This window comes from Cibotium barometz, chromosome 66 (assembly GCF_041138505.1).
Source record: "Cibotium barometz isolate CiBa-2024 chromosome 66, ASM4113850v1, whole genome shotgun sequence".
Classification (NCBI taxonomy): Eukaryota; Viridiplantae; Streptophyta; class Polypodiopsida; order Cyatheales; family Cibotiaceae; genus Cibotium; species Cibotium barometz.
This window is the reverse complement of record NC_141111.1, coordinates 2312120-2335871: the sequence shown is the minus strand read 5'-3', so window position 1 is coordinate 2335871 and position 23752 is coordinate 2312120. Positions and strand designations below refer to the sequence as shown.

The 23752-nt window shown below is 44.4% G+C and overlaps 1 protein-coding gene across 4 annotated transcripts in view; it reads right to left on the bottom strand.

The window, feature by feature from the left end:
• The window catches only part of LOC147602671 (calmodulin-binding transcription activator 2-like), a 175226-nt gene that overhangs the window by 146969 nt on the left and 4505 nt on the right, over positions 1 to 23752 (bottom strand). For 3 of the 4 annotated variants that reach the window (XM_086797727.1, XM_086797728.1, XM_086797730.1), the window contains exons 2-4: positions 16882 to 17007; positions 16593 to 16708; positions 16164 to 16252 (exon numbers count right to left, since the gene is read on the bottom strand). In XM_086797727.1, coding sequence (XP_086653853.1) covers positions 16164 to 16252; positions 16593 to 16708; positions 16882 to 17007 — 331 coding nt within the window. The remainder of the gene's footprint in view (positions 1 to 16163; positions 16253 to 16592; positions 16709 to 16881; positions 17008 to 23752) is intronic. The other variant, XM_086797729.1, reaches the window with a different exon arrangement.

Sequence of the window (23752 nt, the reverse complement as noted above, 5' to 3'; positions counted from 1 at the left end):
TAAATGAAATGGATTGCTAAACTCACGAAACTCAGGATACAGAAGACGGTGTGAGCATATTGTGTGACAAGATCAACCAATACAAAGACTTCCGCCGCATATCACACATCATCTCTTGCATAAAATGGATAATGTTAATAACAATATGGTAAAAATGCCAGATAAATGCTATAAAATATGGAAAAAATACTGGATGATATTTTGAGTCTTCTGCAATGATCTAGATGGTCTATATGCATATGGGATGAATGTTATGCAAAATGCAAACATGATCTGATGCAAACCCTAAGGCTTCTACTGACTTCTATATGCATGAATGACTCTCTCCAAGTGGGTTAAGGAACTTTACTGACTTGACTGACTGACTCTCTAAGGCTGAGCAATGACCTACGTAGCTCGTACCTGACATATCCTGGACTGAGGATTACAATGGGATCATGGCGTACGACAAATATCAAATCCTAAAGGGTTCTACTGCTGTGCAGTGTTGCAGTGATGATGAGCCATCTTGTCACCATGCACTACAATGCAGAGTGCATGTGACATTCCCTCCTGCTTAGCTTGGCGGAAAGTTCATGGCTTCCAAGTAGTCCGCGAATAACTAGGGATACTCTTGAAAGAACTCTTCGTCTAGCCAAACTGCTTCGTGGGTACCTCGATCTCGGAACTTCGTATAGAATTGATAGAGTCTTCGACCAGAACCATGCCTCCAACGATGAAGAAGGATCTGTTTATGCTCAATGACTTTTGATTCGTCTACCACGTCTGGCTGTTGTTCATCTGAATCGTCAAACACTTCTGGTCCAACCATAGTAACATGAAACGTTTCGTCCGTTTCGTTGTTTCGTCGTTTTGAAGGTTTCGTTCCATTTCGTTTGTTTTGGACGAAACGCAAAAGTTTCGAAATGACACTTCTTATATACACATACCAAATTTATAACATAGCCAACAGAAAGATGAAGATGCATTTTTTGAGACTAGTGGGTATGAAATTCATGATTTTGGGAGTTTCTTGGTATTTTCGAAATTTGGGCAAGAAAAGGAGAGAGAGAGAGAGAGAGAGAGAGAGAGAGAGGAGGAGGAGGAAAGAAACAAGTTGGAAGGGAAGAGGGAGGTGAGAAGAAAAGGGAAGGAGGTGAGAAGAAAAGGAGAGAAAGTTCAAAGACAAGAAAAGGAGAGAAAGAGGAGGAAAGAGGAAGAGAGAAGAGGAGGGGTGGACCGTGGAGGAAAAGAGAGAAAGAGGAGGGGTGGCCCGTTTTTTTAACCTCACTTTACATTTGGGCGAAACACCGTTTCGATGGGCAGGTTTCGTTTTGTTTCAAAACGTTTCGTGCCAGAAACGTTTCGTGCCGTTTCGAGAGGGCAAAACGGGTTTTTATGTTACTATGGGTCCAACATACGGTTTTAGCCAAGAAACATGGAAAACATCATGCATCGTCGAACTCTTAGGCAACTTCAACTTCATGGAGACATCACTTATCCTTTTAACTATAGAGAAGGGTCCAAAACTATGGAAAGAAAGCTTGGGACAGCGTTTGCCCACTTGTTTCAATCTCTGTTTCATGATGCGCAAATAGACCCAATCCCCTTCCTTGAAGTGGACATCTTGTCTAGACTTATTTGCATGTTTGCTATAAGCTTCCTCGGCTTTGGTCAAGCGGTCTTTAACTAACTCAATGATTTCCGAAAATGCTTCCGTCATTTTGTTAGCCTCAAGAGGAGGAGACACCATTCTTGTCAAAAGACAAGAGAAACGGCGACCAAAGATTGCCTCATATGAAGTCCATCCGACACTGGATGAATAAGTATCGTTCAAGATGGCTTAGACCAATGGAAGATAATGTTCTCATTTAGGCTGCTGGTCATGACAGTATGACTTGAGAACATCAAAGGCCAATTGGTTATAGATTTTTATCTAGCCGTCTGTCTGTGGATAGAATGCACTAGACAACTGTAACTTGGTCCCAAAGTTCTCGAATAATTTCCTCCAAAAATGCGAGGGAAACTTGGAATCCTTGTCTGATGTAATGGTGCTAGGCAAACCACAAATGGTGTACCAATGCTTGAGAAAAAGGCGGGCTATGTCCTTAGTTGTGGCCGTATGCTTGCATGGGATGAGCATGCAAAACTTACTGAAGCGATCCACAATGGTAAAACACCGAGTGTTACAAGATCCGGTGGATGCTGGTAGAGGCCCTACAAAGTCCATAGAAATGTTGATGAAAGGTCCGTCGAGGACATGCAAAGGTTGAAGTAACCCAGTCGTTTTCGTATGTGGAACCTTAACTTTTTGACAAATCTTACAGGCTTGAACATGTAAATAAACATCATGTCTCATTTTTGGCCAATAAAAGGATCGTTCCAATTTCTCGAGGGTTCTGTTGATACCTCTATGTCCTCCAACTAAGGAGTCATGGTGGGCATCACGGAGAAGAGCTGCTCGCTTTTCCCAAATGACAGAGGCGGTTTTGTAGAACAACCAACCGTTCTGCACTGAGTAATGGCCAGGCTCAGAAGTGAGGGCCAAACTATATTGAGTACCAAACTCAGGGAAATCGACATACTAATCTCTCATGCTATCTAAGTCTTTCCCAATGATTTCGAGAATGATAGACTCCTGCATGGTCTAGATGCTGGCCTTTTGACTAAGAGCATCTGCGATTGGGTTATGCTTACCTGGGATGTACTCGATCATTCCTCCAAATTGTTGGAAGATCGGACTCCATCTAGCTTGCCGATCACTCCACTGGGCACTTGGCATGGTTTGAAGCCACTTAAGTTTTTGACTGTGAAAAACTGTCCACAAATAAAAGACTTCCAATGTTTGAGCGCTATAATCACACCCAAAAGCCCTTTATCATAAACCGAATAATTCTTTTAGGCAACATCCAACTTTCTATTGCAATAGGCCACGGGTCTATTGTCCTGCTGAAGAACTGCACCTATGGCTACATTACTGGCATCGGTAATGACCTCGAAAGGTTCATCCCAAGATGCTAACTTCAAAACAGACGCTTCTGAGGCTGCTTTTTGGAGTGCACGAAATGCATCAAGCGCTTTGCCTGCGACTGTAGTCTGTGAATTTTTGTATACGAGTTTTCACCCCCTTGAGCAAGTCAGTGAGAGGTGCTGCAAGGTTGGAAAACCGGTGAACATGAGTGTTGTAGACTTGGCAAAGACCTACGAAAGAATGGATCTCTTGGGCGGTCTGAGGGATGTCCCAATCCAAGATCTCTTGAACCTTTGAGAGATCCAATCGAATCCCAGTGGAACCGATGATATAGCCCAAGTATTGAACCTCTGTAACACCGAAGATAGACTTTTTGGCGTTTATGAAGAGCCCATTATCTCGCAAAAGTTGCAAGACTTTATCCACATCTTTCTCATGCTGCTCCACAGTGGCTGAGAATATAAGTATGTCATCAAGAAATATGAAAACGCACTTACCAATGAGGACTGCGAAAATCCTGGACATCATTTTATTGAAGGTTGCAGGTGCATTGGTAAGCCCAAAGGACATGTGTGTAGTGTACCTTTCCTTGCCCAGCTTTACTATGGCAGCCCAAGCTGATTATGTATTATTAACAGACATTATGCAACATTTCAATATTCATGAAGACTATTGCTTGGCTGCCTTAGCAAATTTTAGTGAAGCAGACAGGGGCTCGATAGAGGAAGGAGTTGACAATTATCTACTAGCTGATTCTGCAGTCCAGGACTCCAAGTACCTGCTTGGCATGGAGATATTAAAGAAGACGTTCGATGAAGCTAGGACATATGAAACCCAATTGCCTTCCGAGGAGGAGGCTACAGCAATTGCCGACCGTCTTGGTTTGGCTGGCTACGAGCTTTTAGTCACCACGCTCTGTCCCGAAAAGCTGTTTTTGGAATGTCAGCTTCAAAAATGCGGACCTAATGGTAACCACTCTTGAGGTCAATCTTAGTGAAAAAAATTGCACCGTCTAAACGCTCCAAAATGTACTCAATCCTTGGCATAGGAAACTTATTCTTAATGGTGAGTTTGTTTAATGCCCTTTAGTGTACACAAAGGCGTGCAGACTTGTCCTTCGAGGATGGGTAGAGCAAATGGTGAGGAAGATGGCCGAACGAATCCGGCTCGGAGGAGCTCAGATAAATGCTTTTCTAGCTCGCTCTCTAAAGTCTTGGAAAGACGATAGGGGAACCTACTAGGAGATTCTGATCCAGGGACCAAGTCGATATGATGGTCCTCAAGACGGGATGGGAGGAGACTGGGCTAACTCTGGGATTGGGGATGAAGATAAGATAGCTGCTATCGAAGAGGTAGAGGATGTTTGAGCACGAACATAAATCAATGCTCCTTCCGCTCCCTTGTGGATAGCTCGTCGAGCCTGGAGGTGAGAAATCAACAAAATGCCAAGAATGCTTCTATCCCCACGAATCATGACAGGCTCAGGAAAACCTTTACAAATAGTAAAAGTATCTTGTCCCCAATTGGGAATAGGCTCATACTGACAAAACCACTGGATTCCTAAGATCATGTCACACCCCAAACGAGGTGAGACAGTGAAATCTTGTTGGAATGAGGCCTTTTCAACTAAGAAGGCAAACTGCTGTGCCTTTTGAGATATGTGGGTGCGGAGACTAAGTGTGAACCCGTCCACATCCAAATGATAGGACACTAATGTCCAACTCATTTTGGTAGCCAACTGGGGAGAGATGGCATCCTCATAACTGCCCATGTCAAATATAACTACAAACTCGCGGCCCTTGGCAGAGCCATAAGCTCGGATGAGGCTTTTCTGTGCAACATCACTCTCACCCTCTTGCTTAGCATCAAATACCACGGATAGCATAGGATGCATAGAAGGTAAAAGCTAAACTACATTTGTGGTAGTAGGCAGGACTAGAGGAGCAAGAGATGCGCTGGCAACTGTGAAAGAAAGTGGTTTGGAGGCTTGCTCCGTTTGCCATTTCTGGCAATCCTTCTTACCATGCCCAACAATATGACAGAAAAAACATATGTTCTCTGACTAGTACTTTCTTTGCTCCTCTAGAAGAAGATAGCCTCCAGTGATGCCTACTTTAGCCTTTTCCTCGGGGGTTTTCTTAGGTTTGGATTCCTTATCCTTCTTACCCCCTGAACTAGAGCTAGCACTGTCATCCTTCTTAGCATCTTTAGAAGATGCATTACCTTTCCGCGGTTGCGAAGCAGATTGCTACTGTTGGAGTTTGGTACTAGACTGTGGTTGCTTAGGCTTGCCTCCGTTCATCTTCATTTCTTCATTTTGAGACAAAGTCAAAGCCCAGTCATATCTACTGGGTTCAAAGTTACAAACTATGAGCGGGATGTTAGGATCTAATCCACGAATGAATTGATCCATCTTGGCCTGCTCAAATAACCATAACTGTTGTGCTAAAGTTATAACCTTTCCGGAAGAGTGAAGCACGGGTGATCCGTTCTGTCTGAGTCCATAGAACTCATCTACCAGGTTGGTCAAATACTAAGGAGAGAGAAATCTAGTCTTAAGATCATGGACAAAGGTATCCCAGCAAAAAACTGACACCTGTGATGTGATTTGTATGGAGACTAGACCAATGCTGCCACCTCACACGTGAGGTGGGGAGCCGCGTAGACTTTGTCTTGAGGAACGGTTGGCTTTGCAAATGGAAAATAAGCATTAAATTGATGAATAAATTGATTGATAGCTAAATGATCACACTTACCATCATACTTACTAAACTTCGGTTGAGTTCGAACGATGGTTGTTGATGTCGCGGGATTCTGGCTGGTGGCACCTATGGGTGGGAAAACTGAAGAGAGGTGTTGATACTTCAGATGTATAGCCTCCTTTTTCCTTTGGTATTCGAGTAACATGCGCTCTCGATCGAGCTCTCGTTGGTGCTCCCGAGCGGCAAGTTTAGCCCGACACCGGTCTTCGTAAGTCCTACGTTGAGCTTCCTCGTAGTCGCATCTGTCTACTTTTTCTTCCCGCTGTCTGGCTTCATCCTCTCGCCTTTTGTTGTTCCATCTGAAAGAAGAGGGTGACGAAGTCAAGGCTAACTGGAGGAGTTGTTTTTGCTGCTGGTGCCTCCAAGAGTTGGATACGCTCCATAAGAAGCTGGTTTTGTGCTCGAAGTAGAGCTATGGTATCTGTAGTAGGCGGAAGAGCAAGGGTCTCCTTCGGGGGAGACGTCTTCCTACTAATGCGTACTCTCCTCTGTAGAGATGTTACTGAAGTCGGTGGTGAGCAAAGTATGACCATCCAAGGATGCTCTCACGCTAGGATGCGGTGTATGTGGACAAGCTGAATCTGATACCAATGTAACATGCAGTGGAATTATGCGTAATAAGGGATCCTGTCACACAAAGTCTCACACCGCCTTCTTTATCCTGAGTTTTGCGAGTCTTTAGCAATCCACTTTTATCACTTGAAACTTTAACAAATGAGAGAGAGAAATCAAATGAAATGAAATGATATATTAACGTCCTCAAAAGGCCAAAATGACCTATGAGACCAAAAAGGTTACAACAATTGGTGGATCTGATACAATGTCTGTATAAGAAAAGCTAAAACAACTAAACAACTAACTGAAACTGAAACAATAACTATGAGGAAAAGTAAGGTACTAGGAGCTCCTAATGGATAACATCTGGGGAGGAAAACTCAAGCAAAAAAGGTAAGCATCATATACATCACTATCCAAAGATGTCTCTCATCGGTCGATGGCAGATATCCTCAATGTCCTCCATGGTGAGTACTCTAACTGGACGTCTCCCATGCCGTGCTAGTATGGTCCTGATCCTCTGTTGTAGTGTCCGCTGGTGTCGAGATGGGAGAGAGAGAGAGAGAGAGAGAGAGAGAGAGAGAGAGAGAGATCTGTACACATTATTGGATCCCAAATTACCCACTCAAGGGTCCCCACCTATTGCTAGGAGTATTTGCTTTATTATCTTTGAAGAGAATGAATGAAGTATTGCCTTGGGACTGTAGATAAGCCAAACACAAGACCTTTGAAAGACCAAGAGTCGGGCTGAACTGTACACGGCTATAGAAGCACCAATGATGACCGATCTCAAGCCTATGCACTCTTCCAAGGGAATGTAGGAAGGCTACAAATATGAGGCTGAGAGAAGGGGCTGATTGGGACTGTTCTAGGTTGCATGTATATGCTGAAAATGAATGAATGAATGTGTTTTACCTTCACCGGTAGGGCTGTAGCAAAAGGATGATGTGAGTGAATGCTGAAAACGCAAGGTACTGATGTGCTTCTACTGGCTGAATGTTGTGGATGCTGCGCTTTGTTGATGTAGGGCTGAATGCTTCATGCGTAGATGCTACTTGTGCTGAAGAGAAACGCTTGACTCCAATGATTATGATATGAATGAATGAATGTAAGGCTGAGCTATTTATATGCCTCTCATGAGCTGGTCGGCTGGCTGAAAGCTGGCCGACTGCATCATGTCTCGCATAAAATTGATAATGTTGATAATAATATGGTAAAAATGCCAGATAAATGCTATAAAATATGGAAAAAATACTAGATGATATTCTGAATCTTCTGCAATGATCTAGATGATCTATATACATATGGGATGAATGTTATGCAAAATGCAAACATGATCTAATGCAAACCCTAAGGCTTCTACTGACTTCTATATGCATGAATGATTCTCTCCAAGTGGGTTAAGGGACTTTATTAACTGATTGACTCTCTAAGGCTAAGGAATGACCTACGTAGCTCGTGCCTGACATATCCTGGACTGAGGATTACAATGGGGTCATGGCGTACGACAAATATCAAATCTTAAAGGGTTCTACTGTTGTACAATGTTGCACTGATGATGAGCCATCTTGTCACCATGCACTACAGAGAGTGCATGTGACAAGTTTGGCCATGAAGGCCGTGGGCTGGCCAGTGCAAATAGCAGGCAGCGATGGACCCGCCAGTGCTTGATGCGTAGGCAGCCATGGGCAAAGCAGCCCTAGGCACACAAGCCGGCAAAGATAGCCCAATGCGCGCAGAAGGGTGAAAGCGGGCAACAGTTCTTTGCAGTAGTGGAAGCGGGTGCCCTGCAAGAGCGAAGGAATCAGCTGGGTGACGTGCTACCGACGGGTACCGCATAGGTGCGCCCAGGGGGAAGAAAAAAAAACAAAAGCATGTAGTGTAAAGCATAACAAGGTGGGTCTTTTTAAAACAAAAAACAGGATAAAGGGTTTTCTAAAAAGCTTACATTTGTCTCTTTTTTTAACAAAAGCCTCATACCAGCTTTTCTTTAACGGTACACGACTCTTGCAATTTTCTTCAACTATATACACACACTCTTCCGGTCTCCTTCCTCATATTTTTAGGTGTTTTTGTGCGCACGGAGTTCACATAATTCAACGCTCTCCTTCACCTTCTTCGCAACACGACACTTTGCCTCACCCCCCGACCTTTCTCATCTACCCTTTCTTTAACCTTTCGCTTCCTTCACCACGTCGGATCAAACTAATCCTACAACTCCTACCCCGGAAGCCATCGCATCGGCTTCAACGGCAACAATTCAGGCTCCTTTGTACCCAAACATGAATATATCCTTCACTGTCGAGCAGCAAGAAAGTAAGTCATGTCTCATAGCCCTTGAAACTATGCTTCAAAACTTGTGTCGACTTGTTGGTCCTCAAGTGCAGCAAGCTACGTTGCAGTTTTAAGGTGTTCCATTTTCCGGAAAGAAAAGGGAGTGTGATGGCGGTTGGAAACTAGTTGGACCAGTGGACTATATATTTTGAGTTGATCCGAGCACCTAACGATCGTAGGATTCCCCAAGTCCATATGTTTTTAAAGAACAAGGCTTATGTCTTGGGCTTGATCCAGACTACCAGTCGGAGGTGTATAGAAATCATGCTCAAATGCTAGAGGATGTGATCCAATATGCCCGGAATTTCAATAACACACATGGCAATAAAAGGAACCTTCAACTAAAATCCTAGCAGCAAAGCAAAAAGAGGCCCCAGAACTGTGCAAAGCAAAGCTCATCCAACCAAACTCAGCAAAGCAATAAAAAGAAGAGGGCGGAACCGAAACCCGAAGCAAAGAAGAAAGGAGCTTGCTTTGAGTGCAACCAGCCGGGTCATTGGCCAAAGATTTCCCTAATAAGAAAAAGCACAACAAGTTGTCGCTGTCAATCCACAAAATTTCAGGTAATAATCAGATAGTCATCATGGACAAAAGTGATTACATGGGTTTTATGATCTATATGGAGGGCTTCATTTTTAGACTTGAACCAACAAATTCCCAAAATTACATCCACCCAATCCAGTGTCATGATGTGGAAGTCCAGGTTCTCGCGATACATTCCAATTTGCAACTCCAAATTCGGAACTGTCTTGTCCCAAACTTCCGGGACTATGCTTGGTGCCTAATAGTAGTGGTCACTTGGTGCCGTTGGCAGCCACAGTTTCTACACCAACCGAGAACTCACAAAGTTATGCGTACAGCCATTGTCAAAAAGTACCATAACCTTTCGGCCTTTGCTCCTTCCCTCCATCCCGAGTATATCTCTTTTGAGAGAGTTACCAAGGAACGGGAACGGAGGAACATTTTGACCCTTGGAAACGGGGAATACATTGAAATTATAGATGTACAAAAGATAATATGATGAGAGACCCGAAGCCAATGAAGCGCTCCTCCACGAACTCCCCAGCAACATTGTTAAGCAAACGCAAGTTTGCATTAACAAAGACTAGATCATTCGCCTTTGCTATGCCAAGGCAATTCCTCTTCTTTGATGCTATGTGACCAAATGAGCTCCACAAGCGCTCACAAGGAGAGGAACTAACCCCTTGACTAAGAATGCAAACGGCCAACTGCTGCAACTCCAGGGTGTCAACTCCATAATCCTCCCACCATAAAGCTAATCCAGCTACAAACATGTCTGTCAAGGCATCTGCATATGAGAATAGACCCATTTTGTTCCTGTAGAAGCCCAACTGAGTTTTGATGGTTCTCCTCTGAGTCTGATCTAGCACCAATCTCTTGACTCTTGAGAGTCTTCTCCCACCCGCTAGCCACCTCGCCATTGGTCTCCTGTCCCTTGTCCTGAAACTCTGGATCCAATACAAATGTTGCTGCTTGCAAATGTGAGTGGTAACTATCCCCACTCTGACTAGCATAGCTCCCTCAAGTCCTCAAACCTGTCAGCATCTAGCTCAATCTCCCTAATGTGCTCCACCATCTTATCTAGTCTCTCATATACCTTGCCAATGCAAGGGTCATCACCATCAACAAGTCTCATCATGCAAATGATAGGAGAGATAATAGCAAGCACATGATGAACCTATTCCCAGAAGCTCTCATCGAGTACAGTCTAAGAGCAACCTGTACCTACACTTGAGTGAGAGTGTGGCCAATGCACCCACTCATCACTCACCACAAGCTGCCTCAATGCATTCTTACACTCATCCAGCCGCTCCAACATCAAGAAGTTATAGGCAAAGCATGTGTCAGAGTACTTCAATAGATCCTTAGAGTCAATCTTGCGATAGACTACAAGAATATAATGATGGCGTGTGATGATCTCTCCCCATCTCAATGGCACGCAAGCACAAAGGCAATTTCCCAATGTCCTTCAAGAGATTGTTAAGACAATGGGCAATGCATGGACTAAAACAAATCTAGGGATAGCGTGCATCAATGATTGCTTCTACTTCCCTATTGGCATTTTCCCCATCTCCAATAAACTCCAAGACATTTGAGGCCCCAACATACTCCATGGCCTCACTCCAAATATCAACAAGTCTCTTAGCGGTCTTCCCTCCCTCGGAGTTGTCAATGGAACTCGCAAAGTATGACTCACCCCATGAGTATGCGACGATGCCCTGAATGGAGCGACACCTTGTGTCGCTCCAACCAATGAGAGTGATCCCATGCTTTTGCCCACCTCCTTGTGACAGTCTCCAATGCCAGCTCAATGGATGCCTTCTCATCCCACAAAAGCTTGGTCCTCAAAGGACCAAAGCTTGGTGGCTCATAAGAGGGACCAAACCTTGCAATCTCCTGAACCATCTCCTTGTAATAAGGAGATCTTGAGGCATTTAAAGATATGCCACAACTATAAAAGAAACAAGCAATAGCCGCATCTACCTATGCCTTCCTACTTGGATGCCATGTAGCTGCAAGGCTCACCTGCCTACCTGATGGAACAGGAGCACGAGAAGGAACCGCAGAGGGCCCTACATGAGAAGCCCTAGAAGGAGTGGAAGAGGAGGCTCCACTTAAGCTTGATGAAGAAGACATAACTCGTGCCATAGGTGCTAGCGGCCTTGCCAGTTTGGGTGCATCCAATGAAGCTACAAATGCGATAAGACAAGCTTTTTTGCATCTCGAATGAGACGGAAAAAGTTGATGCAGTGGCCTTTCTCTCCAATGAGATGGGCATGAACTCTATCTGCTCCTCCATTCTTCTCGCTGCCACAATAGCGGCACTTCCACTTCCTTGCTCCTTCCTTGCTGGAATATTTGCTAATGTTATCAACCTCATCCCACCACTTCGAAGCCATGCAGCTTGGAGACGGATAGTGACAAGTGCTTAAGCCTTGCTATACAGTGTAGGAGGCTAGGCCCTTGTCGGCTACTAGCTAGCCCTATTGTCCTAAGTAGTAGGGCGTGAGGCTTGAGTGGCAGCCGGCTGTCAACAACGAACACAAGCAGTGAACAACAGCCAGTGTGCAAGCGATGAGCTACGGGCAACAAGCACAGGCGAAGAGCAGGCTCCAGCTAGCAGGAGATAAGCAGCAGGCTGCAGCTAGCACGCGATGAGCACTCAGCAGCGCGCAGCTAGCACAGGCGAAAAGCAGGCTGCAGGCAAGACGCCGGTGGATGGTCGCACAGAGAGTCGGAGAGACAGCGGCACAATACTCAAAAGACATGCGTTTTTTTTTTAGGTGGCCGTCATTTTCTGTCCACAAACACAGCACCCCCGGAACGGAATGTTCTGAAACATTTCACCTGGCCATTCCACAAATTGGAACGTTCCAAGGCGTTCCGGCGCATTCCAGATTTTCTTCTTGCAAGGACCACTATTCCCACGTTCCAGGAGTGCCGAACGGTGTTCCGTGGTAACACCGCTTTTGAGTATGATGTCTAGTTGTGTTAATTAGTCTGTTTCAGTCTAGTTTCTCTTTACGATAACGTCGATTCGATTCGGTGGGTGGTCTTCAGCATGATGTGTATTGTTATGCGAACGACATCCCTATTGAATTTGATAAGGCACATGCGGTAAGAGATATAAAACGTAAATTTGCAAATGGGTCTCCAGCCTATTTAGCGAAGGGATTACCTTCACACACAGAGATGGATTCTTGAGCTTTTGCCTAGTAGAAAGCCTTACTCGAAGCAACCTTATCAGTTTAGTCAAACCAAAGAAGATGAGATTTAAAGGTAGCTAGAAGATTACCTCGAATGAGGGTTTATATGACCTAGTAAGTCTCCATGGGGGGCACCATTGCGCTTCTGTGTAGATTACAAAGGGTTAAACAAACTTACCGTTAGGAATGGGTTTCCATTACCTCAAAAATGATCTTATAGATTGGTTTCAGGGAGCTAAATACTTCTCCAAGGTCACCAGATCAAGATTAGATCTAAGGATGTGCCAAAAACTAGCTTTCGCACAAGATATGGCCATTACGAGTTTTTGGTTTTAGCATTTGGGTTAACCCCTGCTCTAGCAATATATATATATATATATATATATATATATATATATATATATATATATATATATATATATATATATATATATATATATATATACCATCATAAGGCCAGATGAATTTGAACTTACGAATAATTTTAAAAGAAAGAAGAGAATCACCAAAAACAAACAAAATTTAAATTAAAAATAATATTATTATTATTAAAATAAAATAAAATAGAGACACCCGAGAAAAAATAATAATAATAATAGTAATAATAACTTGCAAAGATAGACAAAAATATAACTAAATCACACACACCCACATACACACAAACAAATTCTTTATTGAACCACAACAAAATAATTTCTAATAATTTAATAACTAATTAGCAAAAACAAAGTTTAAATGACTAATTCACTAAAACAAAACAAGTAAAGACAAGAATACAAAAAGTGCGAACTTTACCTCAAAGATTGTCCAATCATGAAGTATAAGATCATTAACTTCATCATGCATAGCATGGACTAGGTGCTACGACATCCCTACTCACGTCGTCAGTGCCCGAGAGTATGTGCAAGTTTACATATAAAAATTTTGTCCCAACCAAGAGGACACAATTTTTCTACAGAGACCAACAAGCTGAGTTTCTATCACTTCTTCGGAGGTGAAGAGCAAACTCAACCATGATGAAGGCTAGCACTTACAACTAGACTAGCAAAAACAAATCACTTTCCTATTAAAGCAATGACTAAGCAAGACTAGAAGCAATGATAAATAACAACTAAGAGCTAAAATAATCTAAATAGAAAATGGGCTTTTAAGCTCCCCATTTTTGTGAAACTTATTACTTATAATCTTAAACATTCCAAAACCAAAAATCTCAAAGATATATCTACTTCGATTCAAAAAGCAACAAACTTTGCTTAAAACCTTTTTAAAGCAATAATCCTTTTGCACAAGCAAATTGATAAGTTGGCTAACTTGAGTAATAAAAGCAAACTTGTTTGAACAAATACAAGAGATTCTGAATAAGTGAGAAGAGACAACACCATGAACGATATGCTTTGTCCATATTTGGCAAAGTTTGTCATGGTTTTCTTGGATGACATACTTATTTTTAGTAAGTAATTGCACGAGCACATGAAGCATCTCAAGACTGTCTTGCAGATATTCAAATAGGAGGAGTTGTATGCCAAAGAATCCAAATGTGATTTTTTCAAATCAAAGCTTCTATATTTGGGTCATATCATCAGTCAGTATGGTATCCAAGTAGATCCAGATAAGGTGAAGCAAGTTCGTGAATGGCCTATTCCGAAGACCATACGACAAGTAAAACCTTACTTGGGTTTTACAGGCTTTTTACGAAAGTTTAAGGGTTTTATTTGTATTATGGTACAAAAAGGTGACATAAATGTCTATACAACTTCTTGGCCCTTGGTCTACCCCATAGGGTGACCTCTGGCCTTCTTCATACTTCTACTGACTTCTAAACTTCTTCAAAAGGAGATGTTTTATGCAAATGATGACTTCTACTTATATATGGCAAGAAGGTGCAAGGGTCAGTTCACTACACTGTTGCTGGCTGTAGCTCGGCGATTTCATGCTTGGGTGCCCTATTGGTTGCCAACTATTATATGGAAGCTCTCATGGCTGCCGACTGGGTGCCCATGTCCTCCAGGATGCTTATGAATCCCTGTCCTAAACAGGGATTATGCTGAAATATGCTGAGATTATGCCATGGCATGGGCGTGCACATCCCCTCCTACTAAACTTGACGACGGGGTGGACACTCTGTCATCCTTCCTGGACTTCTGACTTTGTCCTTCTCCTCTGACTTTGACACTTTGCATGAACACCTTCCACTTCTAATCTCCACTTCCAAGTCTTGCTCAAGAACTCAGCATCTATTCCACTGCTGTCACCATGCCTACTATCCCTTTTCCTTCACACAATGGCGAGTCACCTGCCAGAACTGATCATGCCTATTGCTAGGCCTCTGGAATTGCTAATGATGTACTGGTTCTGAGTACATACTCCCAGAGAATGCTTTCCTCCAGCTTCGCCTGTTGTGCAGACCACTCCATATGCTACCCTAGCTACATTCGTCCGATGGATCTGCACACCTCCTTGGGATTATGCTTAGTGGCTAAGCCTAAATGCTCTGATACCAATGTTGCATGCACGGAAGCTTTACTTCTCTAATCCATAGCCCTAAGCTTGATTAAGAACAATATGCTGATTAATGAAATGATTAAGACATAGGAGAGAAGAGAGAGAGAGTTGGTGTTAGGGTTTTATTTGTATTATGGTACAAAAAGGTGACATAAATGTCTACAACTTCTTGGCCCTTGGTCTACCCCATAGGGTGACCTCTAGCCTTCTACATACTTCTACTGACTTCTAAACTTCTTCAAAAGGTGACACTTTATGCAAATGATGACTTCTACTTATATATGGCATGAAGCTGCAAGTCAGTTCACTACACTGTTGTCGACGCGCTGTGGACAAGGAATACTGCCAAAACTGCTATTTTAAAGCTGCGCTGAATCCCTTAGTTGTCCAATCTGTTGGCTGACTGGCTGTAGCTTGGCGACTGCATGCTTGGGTGCCCTATTGGCTGCCGACGGCTGTATGGAAGCTCTCATGGCTGCCAACTGGGTGCCCATGCCCTCGAGGATGCTTATGATGCTGTCCTAAACAAGGATTATGCTGAAATACACTGAGATTATGCCATGGCATGGGTGTGCACGTGACACTCAACCTTATTCACTTGAGATTGATGACATTTCACCACATAGTCCTAGACTTCTGCCTTAATCTTAGGCGGTTTTTTGGTGATAGGAATCATTCGCCGAGGGCATTATCCAAGGGAATGCTAGTATATCTAAGGATACCCAAGTGTTCTGAGATGTTGCGGACGGGAAAGGTTTGGAAGTTGTCCCCTAGGTACTGTGGACCTTACAGGAGCCTGATGAAAAGGTGACTTATAAGGTAGAATTGCCTCCTAATGTGAAAGTTCATCCAGTTTTTCATGTGAGTAGACTCAAGGAGAAAGTGAGGGCTGAGGATGACATTACACCTCAGGAATTGGTAGAGGTTGAGGACTTGTCCTTTGTTCCACATGAGCCGGATCTTATGCAGGGAAGTTAGTTTCATCTCTTTGGCGTCCAGGTGCTTCTACTAGCATTATCATTCTCCAGAAGTGGTTATTTAAGTTCCACCAGTAATAGGGCAGTATGCTAGCAGCGGTACTGTGGCAGTCTAGAGCTGCAAGCCTCCCTTGGTCTTACGTATTTATGCCTTCAAATGCACCTGATCTATTCAGGTACTAAAGGTTGCGGGACCAACCTTGGATCACCCCAAAGATCGATGTCTGTCTTGAAATATATCAGGTCTTCATTTTGTTGAGTAAAACCTGACTATGTGACTCTCCTTACTCCATTTGACTTCTGTGCATACAAGTTTCATAACCATGGGTACTATTATCCTTTAAAAGGTATTCACCTTTCAAGCATCCAGTAACTCCGTCGTTGAAAATTCTCATTATCTTCACCATGTGCATAATAGCAGTGCAAAACTTCCTTGCTTCCAGCCTGAAAAAATAGAAGAAGTTAGAAAACAACTCAAACAAAAAAGAGAAGAGGACTAAACCTTAGTAGATTGCATACAGCCACCACCAGTGGCATGACCAATAGAAAATACTATATATTTGTTTCTTGGCATTTTTCTGTGTTGAAATAGTTCTCAACTGCTCAGAATAAGCACTTGTGCCACTAGTTCTCAAAAAGGCCAGAGTCAATCAAGTAGACAGCATTTGGATTGTATGGTAGATAGAAAAGTAACTGGTGATACTTCCTGCAGCTACTGCGAAATACCTCCTAACAATGAAGTGAAGAAAAGGTCTTATGGACTCTTTCACATCCGCATGCATACCTTCAGCCGTTCATGAGCTTCCTTTACAGTCTTTCCATCCTTCTTTTTTCTCCAGTTATGGCCATCTCTGCGAAAGTAGCGCACAGCCTTCCGATCAAACAAAAAGGTTGCTCCACCTGCACACATTAGAATATCATAGCCTATGCATCAGTTGCAACACCTGGCATGCAATCTCAACCCTTAAAATGCCGATACAACCTATAGAACAGATAAATTAGTTCTGAAAAAGCACCAACAGCATGATTGCGGAGTTATTGCAAGCCAAAAGAGAGATCGAAGAAAGTCTTACCTTGTGGTTTTTGGGGTGGCTCTCGTTCAAGATTAAACCTTCTATAGTTCATCAAAATCCCACACACTTCTAGTGGTCGAAGCCAACGATGTTGTGCTTCCTCGAGTATTTGAGAAAGAGAAAGATCTGGCAAAAGAAAGCAAACAGATTTTGGAAGAAGATCACATGGCTGTAATAAGAAAACCAAACTGGAGAAAGTGAGCTAGAGACAAATGTAAGCATTACAAATAGTAATTTTCCCCCCTTTTCCAGATAGGCACTTTGAGAGTCATGCATGGCCTTTAACTAGAACATAATCTGAAGAGAATGCTGGTAATTTGGTAGGCACTACTTTTTCCAATCATGCACCAGTTATTCTTTCCCTGGAAGACTCCTCTAGGTAGGACAGACATTTAAGCACCCGGATCCTTGATAGCCTCATCCAAGACACTGAGCATTTTTTAGAAACTCTGTATCTATCATGCTTGTTGCATGTGCATGTAGGTCTATGCATATCTATTTGTAGGAGTTGTTGTTAGTGTGGGAGCTATCTATACATAGGTTTTGGATCCTTCATACTGGACATGGCCTAGGAGATCACAAGGACGATTGTAGTCGGTTCTAAGTTCTTGCAGGGTCTAGTGCACAAGTGCACAAAGCTCATATTGACAGAGCCAACTCTCCTTGCCTCTCACACAAGAAGTGTGAAATGCTAGGCAAAACAAGTCCCTCAGGTGCCACGATTACTTATGCATTCTTTAAGTGCACACAAAGCATGTGCACTTGTGCACTAGAACCTGCAAGAACCGACATACTAGGTGGAAAGGTCTACGAATTGAAGTAGGCCCTAGAGAGATTAGCAATTTATTACAGGAGGCAATGCACAGCTGATTGGCTGGCTTCCAAGAGCAAGAGAGGAGCATTCGTCGCGGCCTAGATTCCCTATAGCGGCTTCAAGAGAGTGCACCAAATAGCCAGTGGATTGAGGGGCAGTTGGTGGCCGCCCGTACAGAGCTCAGATCCATAGAGGAGCCGAGGGTGGAGTACACATACCATGCCAGAGCCTCCTTCAGGACGCAGGCAGGAGACAAGGTTACTAGGGATTTCTTTGAGATTGCGGGCCCACGCACGCGGAGTGATGGTATCTGCAAGTTGTGAGGTCAAGATGAATCCATTGTTACCGACCCCCCCCATGTGAGAGCCATTGCCACATATTTTTTCAACTCTCTTCTCATGGGTGCCCCCATATCTTTACAGGTGCTGGATGCGCTTGAACGGGTTTGGCGACATACAAGAGAGGTGGTTCCTCCCGCTCTCCGGACCTTCCTGTTGACTCCCTTCACAATAGAGGAGCTGGCGGAGGCTATGACAGCACTACCTAAGGGCAAATGCCTAGGAGAGGACAGGCTTCCAGTCTTCTTATTTCTCCGACACCGGGATTTCATGGAAGGTGGCCTTAGAGTTGCCTTCAATGAGATAACGATTACGGGGTCCATGCAAGAGAGGTTGTCAGAGGGATTGAACCATTTGATTCCCAAGGAGGGTGGTTACAGATTGGAGATTCGATAGTGGAGACCCATCACCCTTCTAGGGACTGCCTAGAAAATTATGGCCAAGGCCATCAGCCGATGACTGCAGCCCTTCCTTCCCGACTTGATACATGGTACACAGACAAGTTTCATTCACGATCAGAGCATTCTAGACAACATCTTCACTTTCTGGGAGGCAGCCGTTTCGGCTAGGATGCCTCAGCAAGATCTCATTGTTCTCCTTCTTGATTTCAAGAAAGCCTATAATAAAGTAGATTGGGGGTTTTTGGAGGGGACGATGGGCAAGATAGGATTTCCAAAGTAGTGGGTCCAAGCTATTTCTCGACTCTATTTGGCTTCACACAACCAGATTCTCATTCAAGGAGCCAGAGGCGACAGATTTCCACTTTCTCGCTCAGTCCGGAAGGCCCACTAGCACCTTATCTCTTTCTGTTTGTAGTCGAGGCCATGAGTAGTTTTCTCTCCACCCAGGAGGCCGGGCTTCAAGGAGTGCGTCTTCCCATCCGCGTAAAGGAGCTGCTTGATTCCAAGTTCGTGGATGAAACAGTAGCATACTTGTCTGGGGACGACGGGAACCTCCAGAGATTCGCCAAGGCGATAAGAGATCTTATGTCGTGCTTTCGGAGGGAGGATCAACTGGCACAAGCTGTGCAGATTTTGGATTGGCTCATCGCCCGCCCCGACTTGGTGTCCAATTGAGGCTTTCCAATGGGTCCCGAGGGGCACTCAAGTTCATTATCTTGGATGCCAGCTGGGCATCGATATCTTCCCTAAGCAGCAACTAGCCCCTCTTCTTCTGAGCATTCAGAAGACTCAACTGTATTGGAGTTCACCGAGCACTTGAGTTCGTTATCTTGGATGCCAGCTAGGCATCGATATGTTCCCTAGGCAGCAACTAGCCCCTCTTCTTTTGAGCATTCAAAAGAAGTTATACTAGCGTTCAGCCAAGCTTTGTGGTGGCGAACTAGGTTCTTCTCGCCACCATGTGGTACATCACCTTCTGCTGAGCCTTCTTCCGAACTTGTATTGGTCGGGCTCAGCAGTTGATCCACAACTTTCTATAGGCTGGCAACAACAGGAGGCCTCCCCGAGCCAAGGTGGCCTGGAGAATGATCATTCAGCCTGCGATGCAGAGGGGGCTGGGCATCGTCGACCCCTCCATTCAGAGCCGTGCCCTTTTGGGGGCAAGTTGATTCAGGCCTTCTTCCGGGCACCAAGCCCTAGAAGGAGTCCCTCCTGGCTAGGATTGCCACCCGCACCCCAATTATGGGAGGCCGTTGGCCCCAAAGCACAAGATGGATTTTCACGGAGTTGCAAGCTCGTGGCTTTAGCCCAACATTTGAGGACAGAGTTCCAGCCAATCTCTTGCGTGCTGTCACCAGCCTGGACATTTCCCAGTATGAAAGGGGTCTGGTGGACTCACGGATGTCCGAATATTTGGAAAGTACAAGCTTTGGGAATGGGGGATTATCCTAGAATACAAAGGACCACACTCCTAAAATTTAGGAGAGTTGCTATTTTTGGCCCGACTCCGATGGAAATTCTGTTCGCGTCATTACATCTGGAATTGAGCAGATACCAAGAGTTGGCAAAGTGCCTATGACAGAATGTCTACCAATTGGAATATTTTTAGAGATAAAGTTTATGGAAGGACCCATCTCTTAGATTGGGACATGTGGCAAGAAAGTGGACCAAAGTGAGACAAGTGGCCTGACACTTGTTAGAAAGTGGATCAAAGTGAGACAAGTGGCCTCACACTTGTCACTTCATCTATTGTGTGGCTCTCCACTTGTCATTGTAGCCTTCTCTTGCCATTTTAGCTCATGGGAGGCCCAAATCTAAAAATTGGAGCCCTCTCTCTTCATTAATGGAGGCTCTCTTGCTGCACACTAGCCTCTACCACCGTTAACAGGCTGCCCTAATGATGGCTACTCTCTTTCTCTCTCTTGAAGGCTGCCCATGAAGAATACCGGCTGTTGGGGACTGTTTTGGAGGCTTCCATCGTGAAGAAATACTAAAGCCACTGTACCTGCTGTACTAGTCACTGTACATGCTGTACCAGCATTTGTACTTGTTGTACCTGCTGTACCAACCACCGTACCAACTATACCAGCCACTATACCTACTGTACCAGCCATTGTACCTACTGTACCGGCTGTTGGAGAGTTGTACTTACTGTACCAGCTCTATTGCATGAAGACCCGTGGTTTTTGGGGAAGAATCAGTACCCACACGGAGGTATATGGATTATGTTGTTGGCTCGGCATTTCTACAGCCCATGTTCCGGCTCAGTTGCCTTGTGTTGGGCTGTGTTATAGCATTTGTATATGGATAATCCGGCATCTCCTGTGAGGAGAGTAAGGCCCTCAAAGCTTGTACATGATATTATTCTCCTTGGGTGATAAAATACTCCAAGGGGGGGGTCGGCCCATTCCGACCTCTATGCGGTGTCACACGTGCAAGCTCCATTTTCAGCATTTGTGGATGTTTTGTCCAACTTTTATGTTTTATTCAAAGTGATGATAGATATGTGTTAAGGTTGTGGCCATGTTTAAATGTTTTGATAAGCATTGATGGTATCAACAAGTGTGTCAAAGGTGCTAGTCCCCCAGGCACCGCCGCGAGTTACACGTGCTTGGAATCATCTCAAGCCAGCCCTTCAGCAGTCAAATTCCAATAGCCTCCCGAGGAGCATCTCCGACAACCTCTGATTTGGAACGGTGAACCCCCTCATCCGTCTGTCTTGTGGTCGCATGCCTGGGGCTCAACCGCACATATCGGTCCCACTAGGTCACTTGGAGATTGGCTTACATTCAGACAGCTGCCCCCAGAGGCCCAGGAGACATGCCTTACCAAGATCCAAGGCAGGGACAGACTTAGCCTCGACATCGACTCTTCATCCCTCCAGAGTGGCTTGGCCCGATCCTGGACCCTCCTTCCCCGCAGTGGCTGGGAGTGTTCACCACGCATGATATACCCTTGGCAATTCATGGCGCGGATGCGAGCTCCGCCTTACTCGCCTTGTCTACAGGACCTCATGGCAACTTTGAGAGAGCAAAGCCCCCCTTGGAGGATTTCAGGGGATGCACCTTGCAAAGGGTGAGGATGATTGGTTTCCATGCACATGAGTGGCACATTGACCCTCCACTTGCCAAGGTGGCCACAGAGAGAGAGGCATTTGTGGATTTGGGAGGGCCGGTATGTCACACGCCTCCAGTGGGACCTGAGGGAGTGGACATATCTAGAGGACAGGGAGGAAACTTCAGGTACCCCCTTTTTTGCACACTGCACGGCTGGGCCGTAGGATTCAGATGCCAAGGGTTAAGAGCACTCTAGTCACAACAAGACACTGGCAGTCCCAAGGCCTCTAGCTGCACTTTCTCTCTAACCCCTACATCAAGGCGTAGAGATCCATTACAATTCCAAGTAGCAACTTTGAGTGTAGTCCCATAGGTCTCGCGCCGTCATGAAGAGCGCCTCTCCATAATCACCACTCTACTATCTCTATAGAAGGCCACTTTCCCTTTCTCTCGGGCTGCCCTTATCTCGGGCAAGTTGTGAGAGTGTGAGGTCATCTCCAAGAAATATTCCCGTCTTCTTGAGTGTAGGACGTCTCCTCAAGAAGTCCTTCGCTTCCATGGAGGGGAAACGAATGATAAGTGCTCTCTCCTTAGAAGATTCGCCACTACCTTCTCTCTTCTTTCCCACTCTCCATGCCTTTGTGTGCGTGGCATCCAGCCAGAGGAAAAGAGCATCCTCCCCCCTTTTGTGTTTCTTGACTCTCGCTCCCCATGCGGAGCTGAGTTTGTACTTAGCCATTATGGCTGTTTTTATTGATAGCTAATGGAAGGATCTTTTTCCCGGGGAAAAAAAAAGGTAATCTGCTTCTGGACAGAGAAGCTGAGTTTAAGTACCAAGCTTATTGGAGGCTCAAGGAGACCAACGCAATGCAATCAGCTTCTGGGTTCAAGTATCAAGCCACACACTCTTTTTGGTCACAAAGCAATGGGCTAGTGACTATCACTCATTTTCTATGGTAAAACCTGAAAAAACAAGCATCAAGAGATTTAGAGATGCTACAGGAATCCAGATGTAGTGCAGCAAGGGGTGACATAGATATATGTATACTTCCATAGTCTCTAGACAGTGCATAGCATTAAACATACTTTAGAGACGTGTGCCTCAAATGGTCACTTGGAAGATGGAAGAAGTGATGGATGCTGAATTGAGAATTGCAAGGCAATGCCATGCTGGAGTGTTTAGAAATGAGAAAATGGACACCAGCCTTCTTTGTTGTAATCTGATCTAACATTACTTGTGGCTCTTCAGGTGCTTTGAGGCACAAATCAACTGCAAAGAGCATTTCAAAGCACAAATCAACCGCAAAGAGCATTGTTGGAAGTGTTCAGGAGTGGCAATTCCATATTGGAAGTGTGTACAAGAAGCAACAAATTTAAACACCCATCTTTTTTTTGTGATCTGCTCTATTGTTACTTGTGGGCCTTCAGGAGATTTAGCGCGAGAATCAAATGCCTTCTTTGCTTTCAGACATGCTCATCCACCTCATTTAAAGAGGGAGGAGTAGATCCTTGATTATATGAAGGAGACCCATTATCATCCCCAGCACAGTTGACAAAGTCTTGCCTAGGCAATCAGCAAGAGACTCCAGCATCTAATATGCGATAAGAATGACAATTATCATACACAGGTTTAATTCATGAGGGCAGCAACATCTTTGATAATTCCTTCTAGTTCTCACTACTAGTCTCTGCCTTAGCGCAAAACACAAAATTCTAAGAATGACAATTATCATACACAGGTCTAATTCATGAGGGCAGCAACATCTTTGATAATTCCTTCTAGTTCTCACTACTAATCTCTGCTCGGCGCAAAACACCATGGCCTTCTTAAAAATATTTATAGCCTGCTTGCAAGCAGGATCCCAAACGCCTCAAAGAAATCACTGTGTTTGGATCTCGGATGTGACCACCTCTTCGTTTGAGTGTCAATTAGGTTCTCGTAGCACTGACAATGAGATATTTGTGCTGTTCGGCAGAAGTGGATGTTTGTTACGCCCACGGTTTAATAGCCATAACATATGAAATAACACTAATTAACACCCTAGCCCATGTAATCAGCCTGCTGCACTAATCTTCAGGGTCCCCCAACCCAAGATTAGTGTGGGTAACCTTGCAGTTAGCATCGGGTACGTAACAGTGTCACTACCTTACAGCAGTTTGCATGTGTACTTCAGATCATTCCAAGTACATTGCAGCCAGATCAGCTAAGAGGCTTACACAGAATCACCTTTGACCAAAACTTGACGGACCAGCAGGACAGGC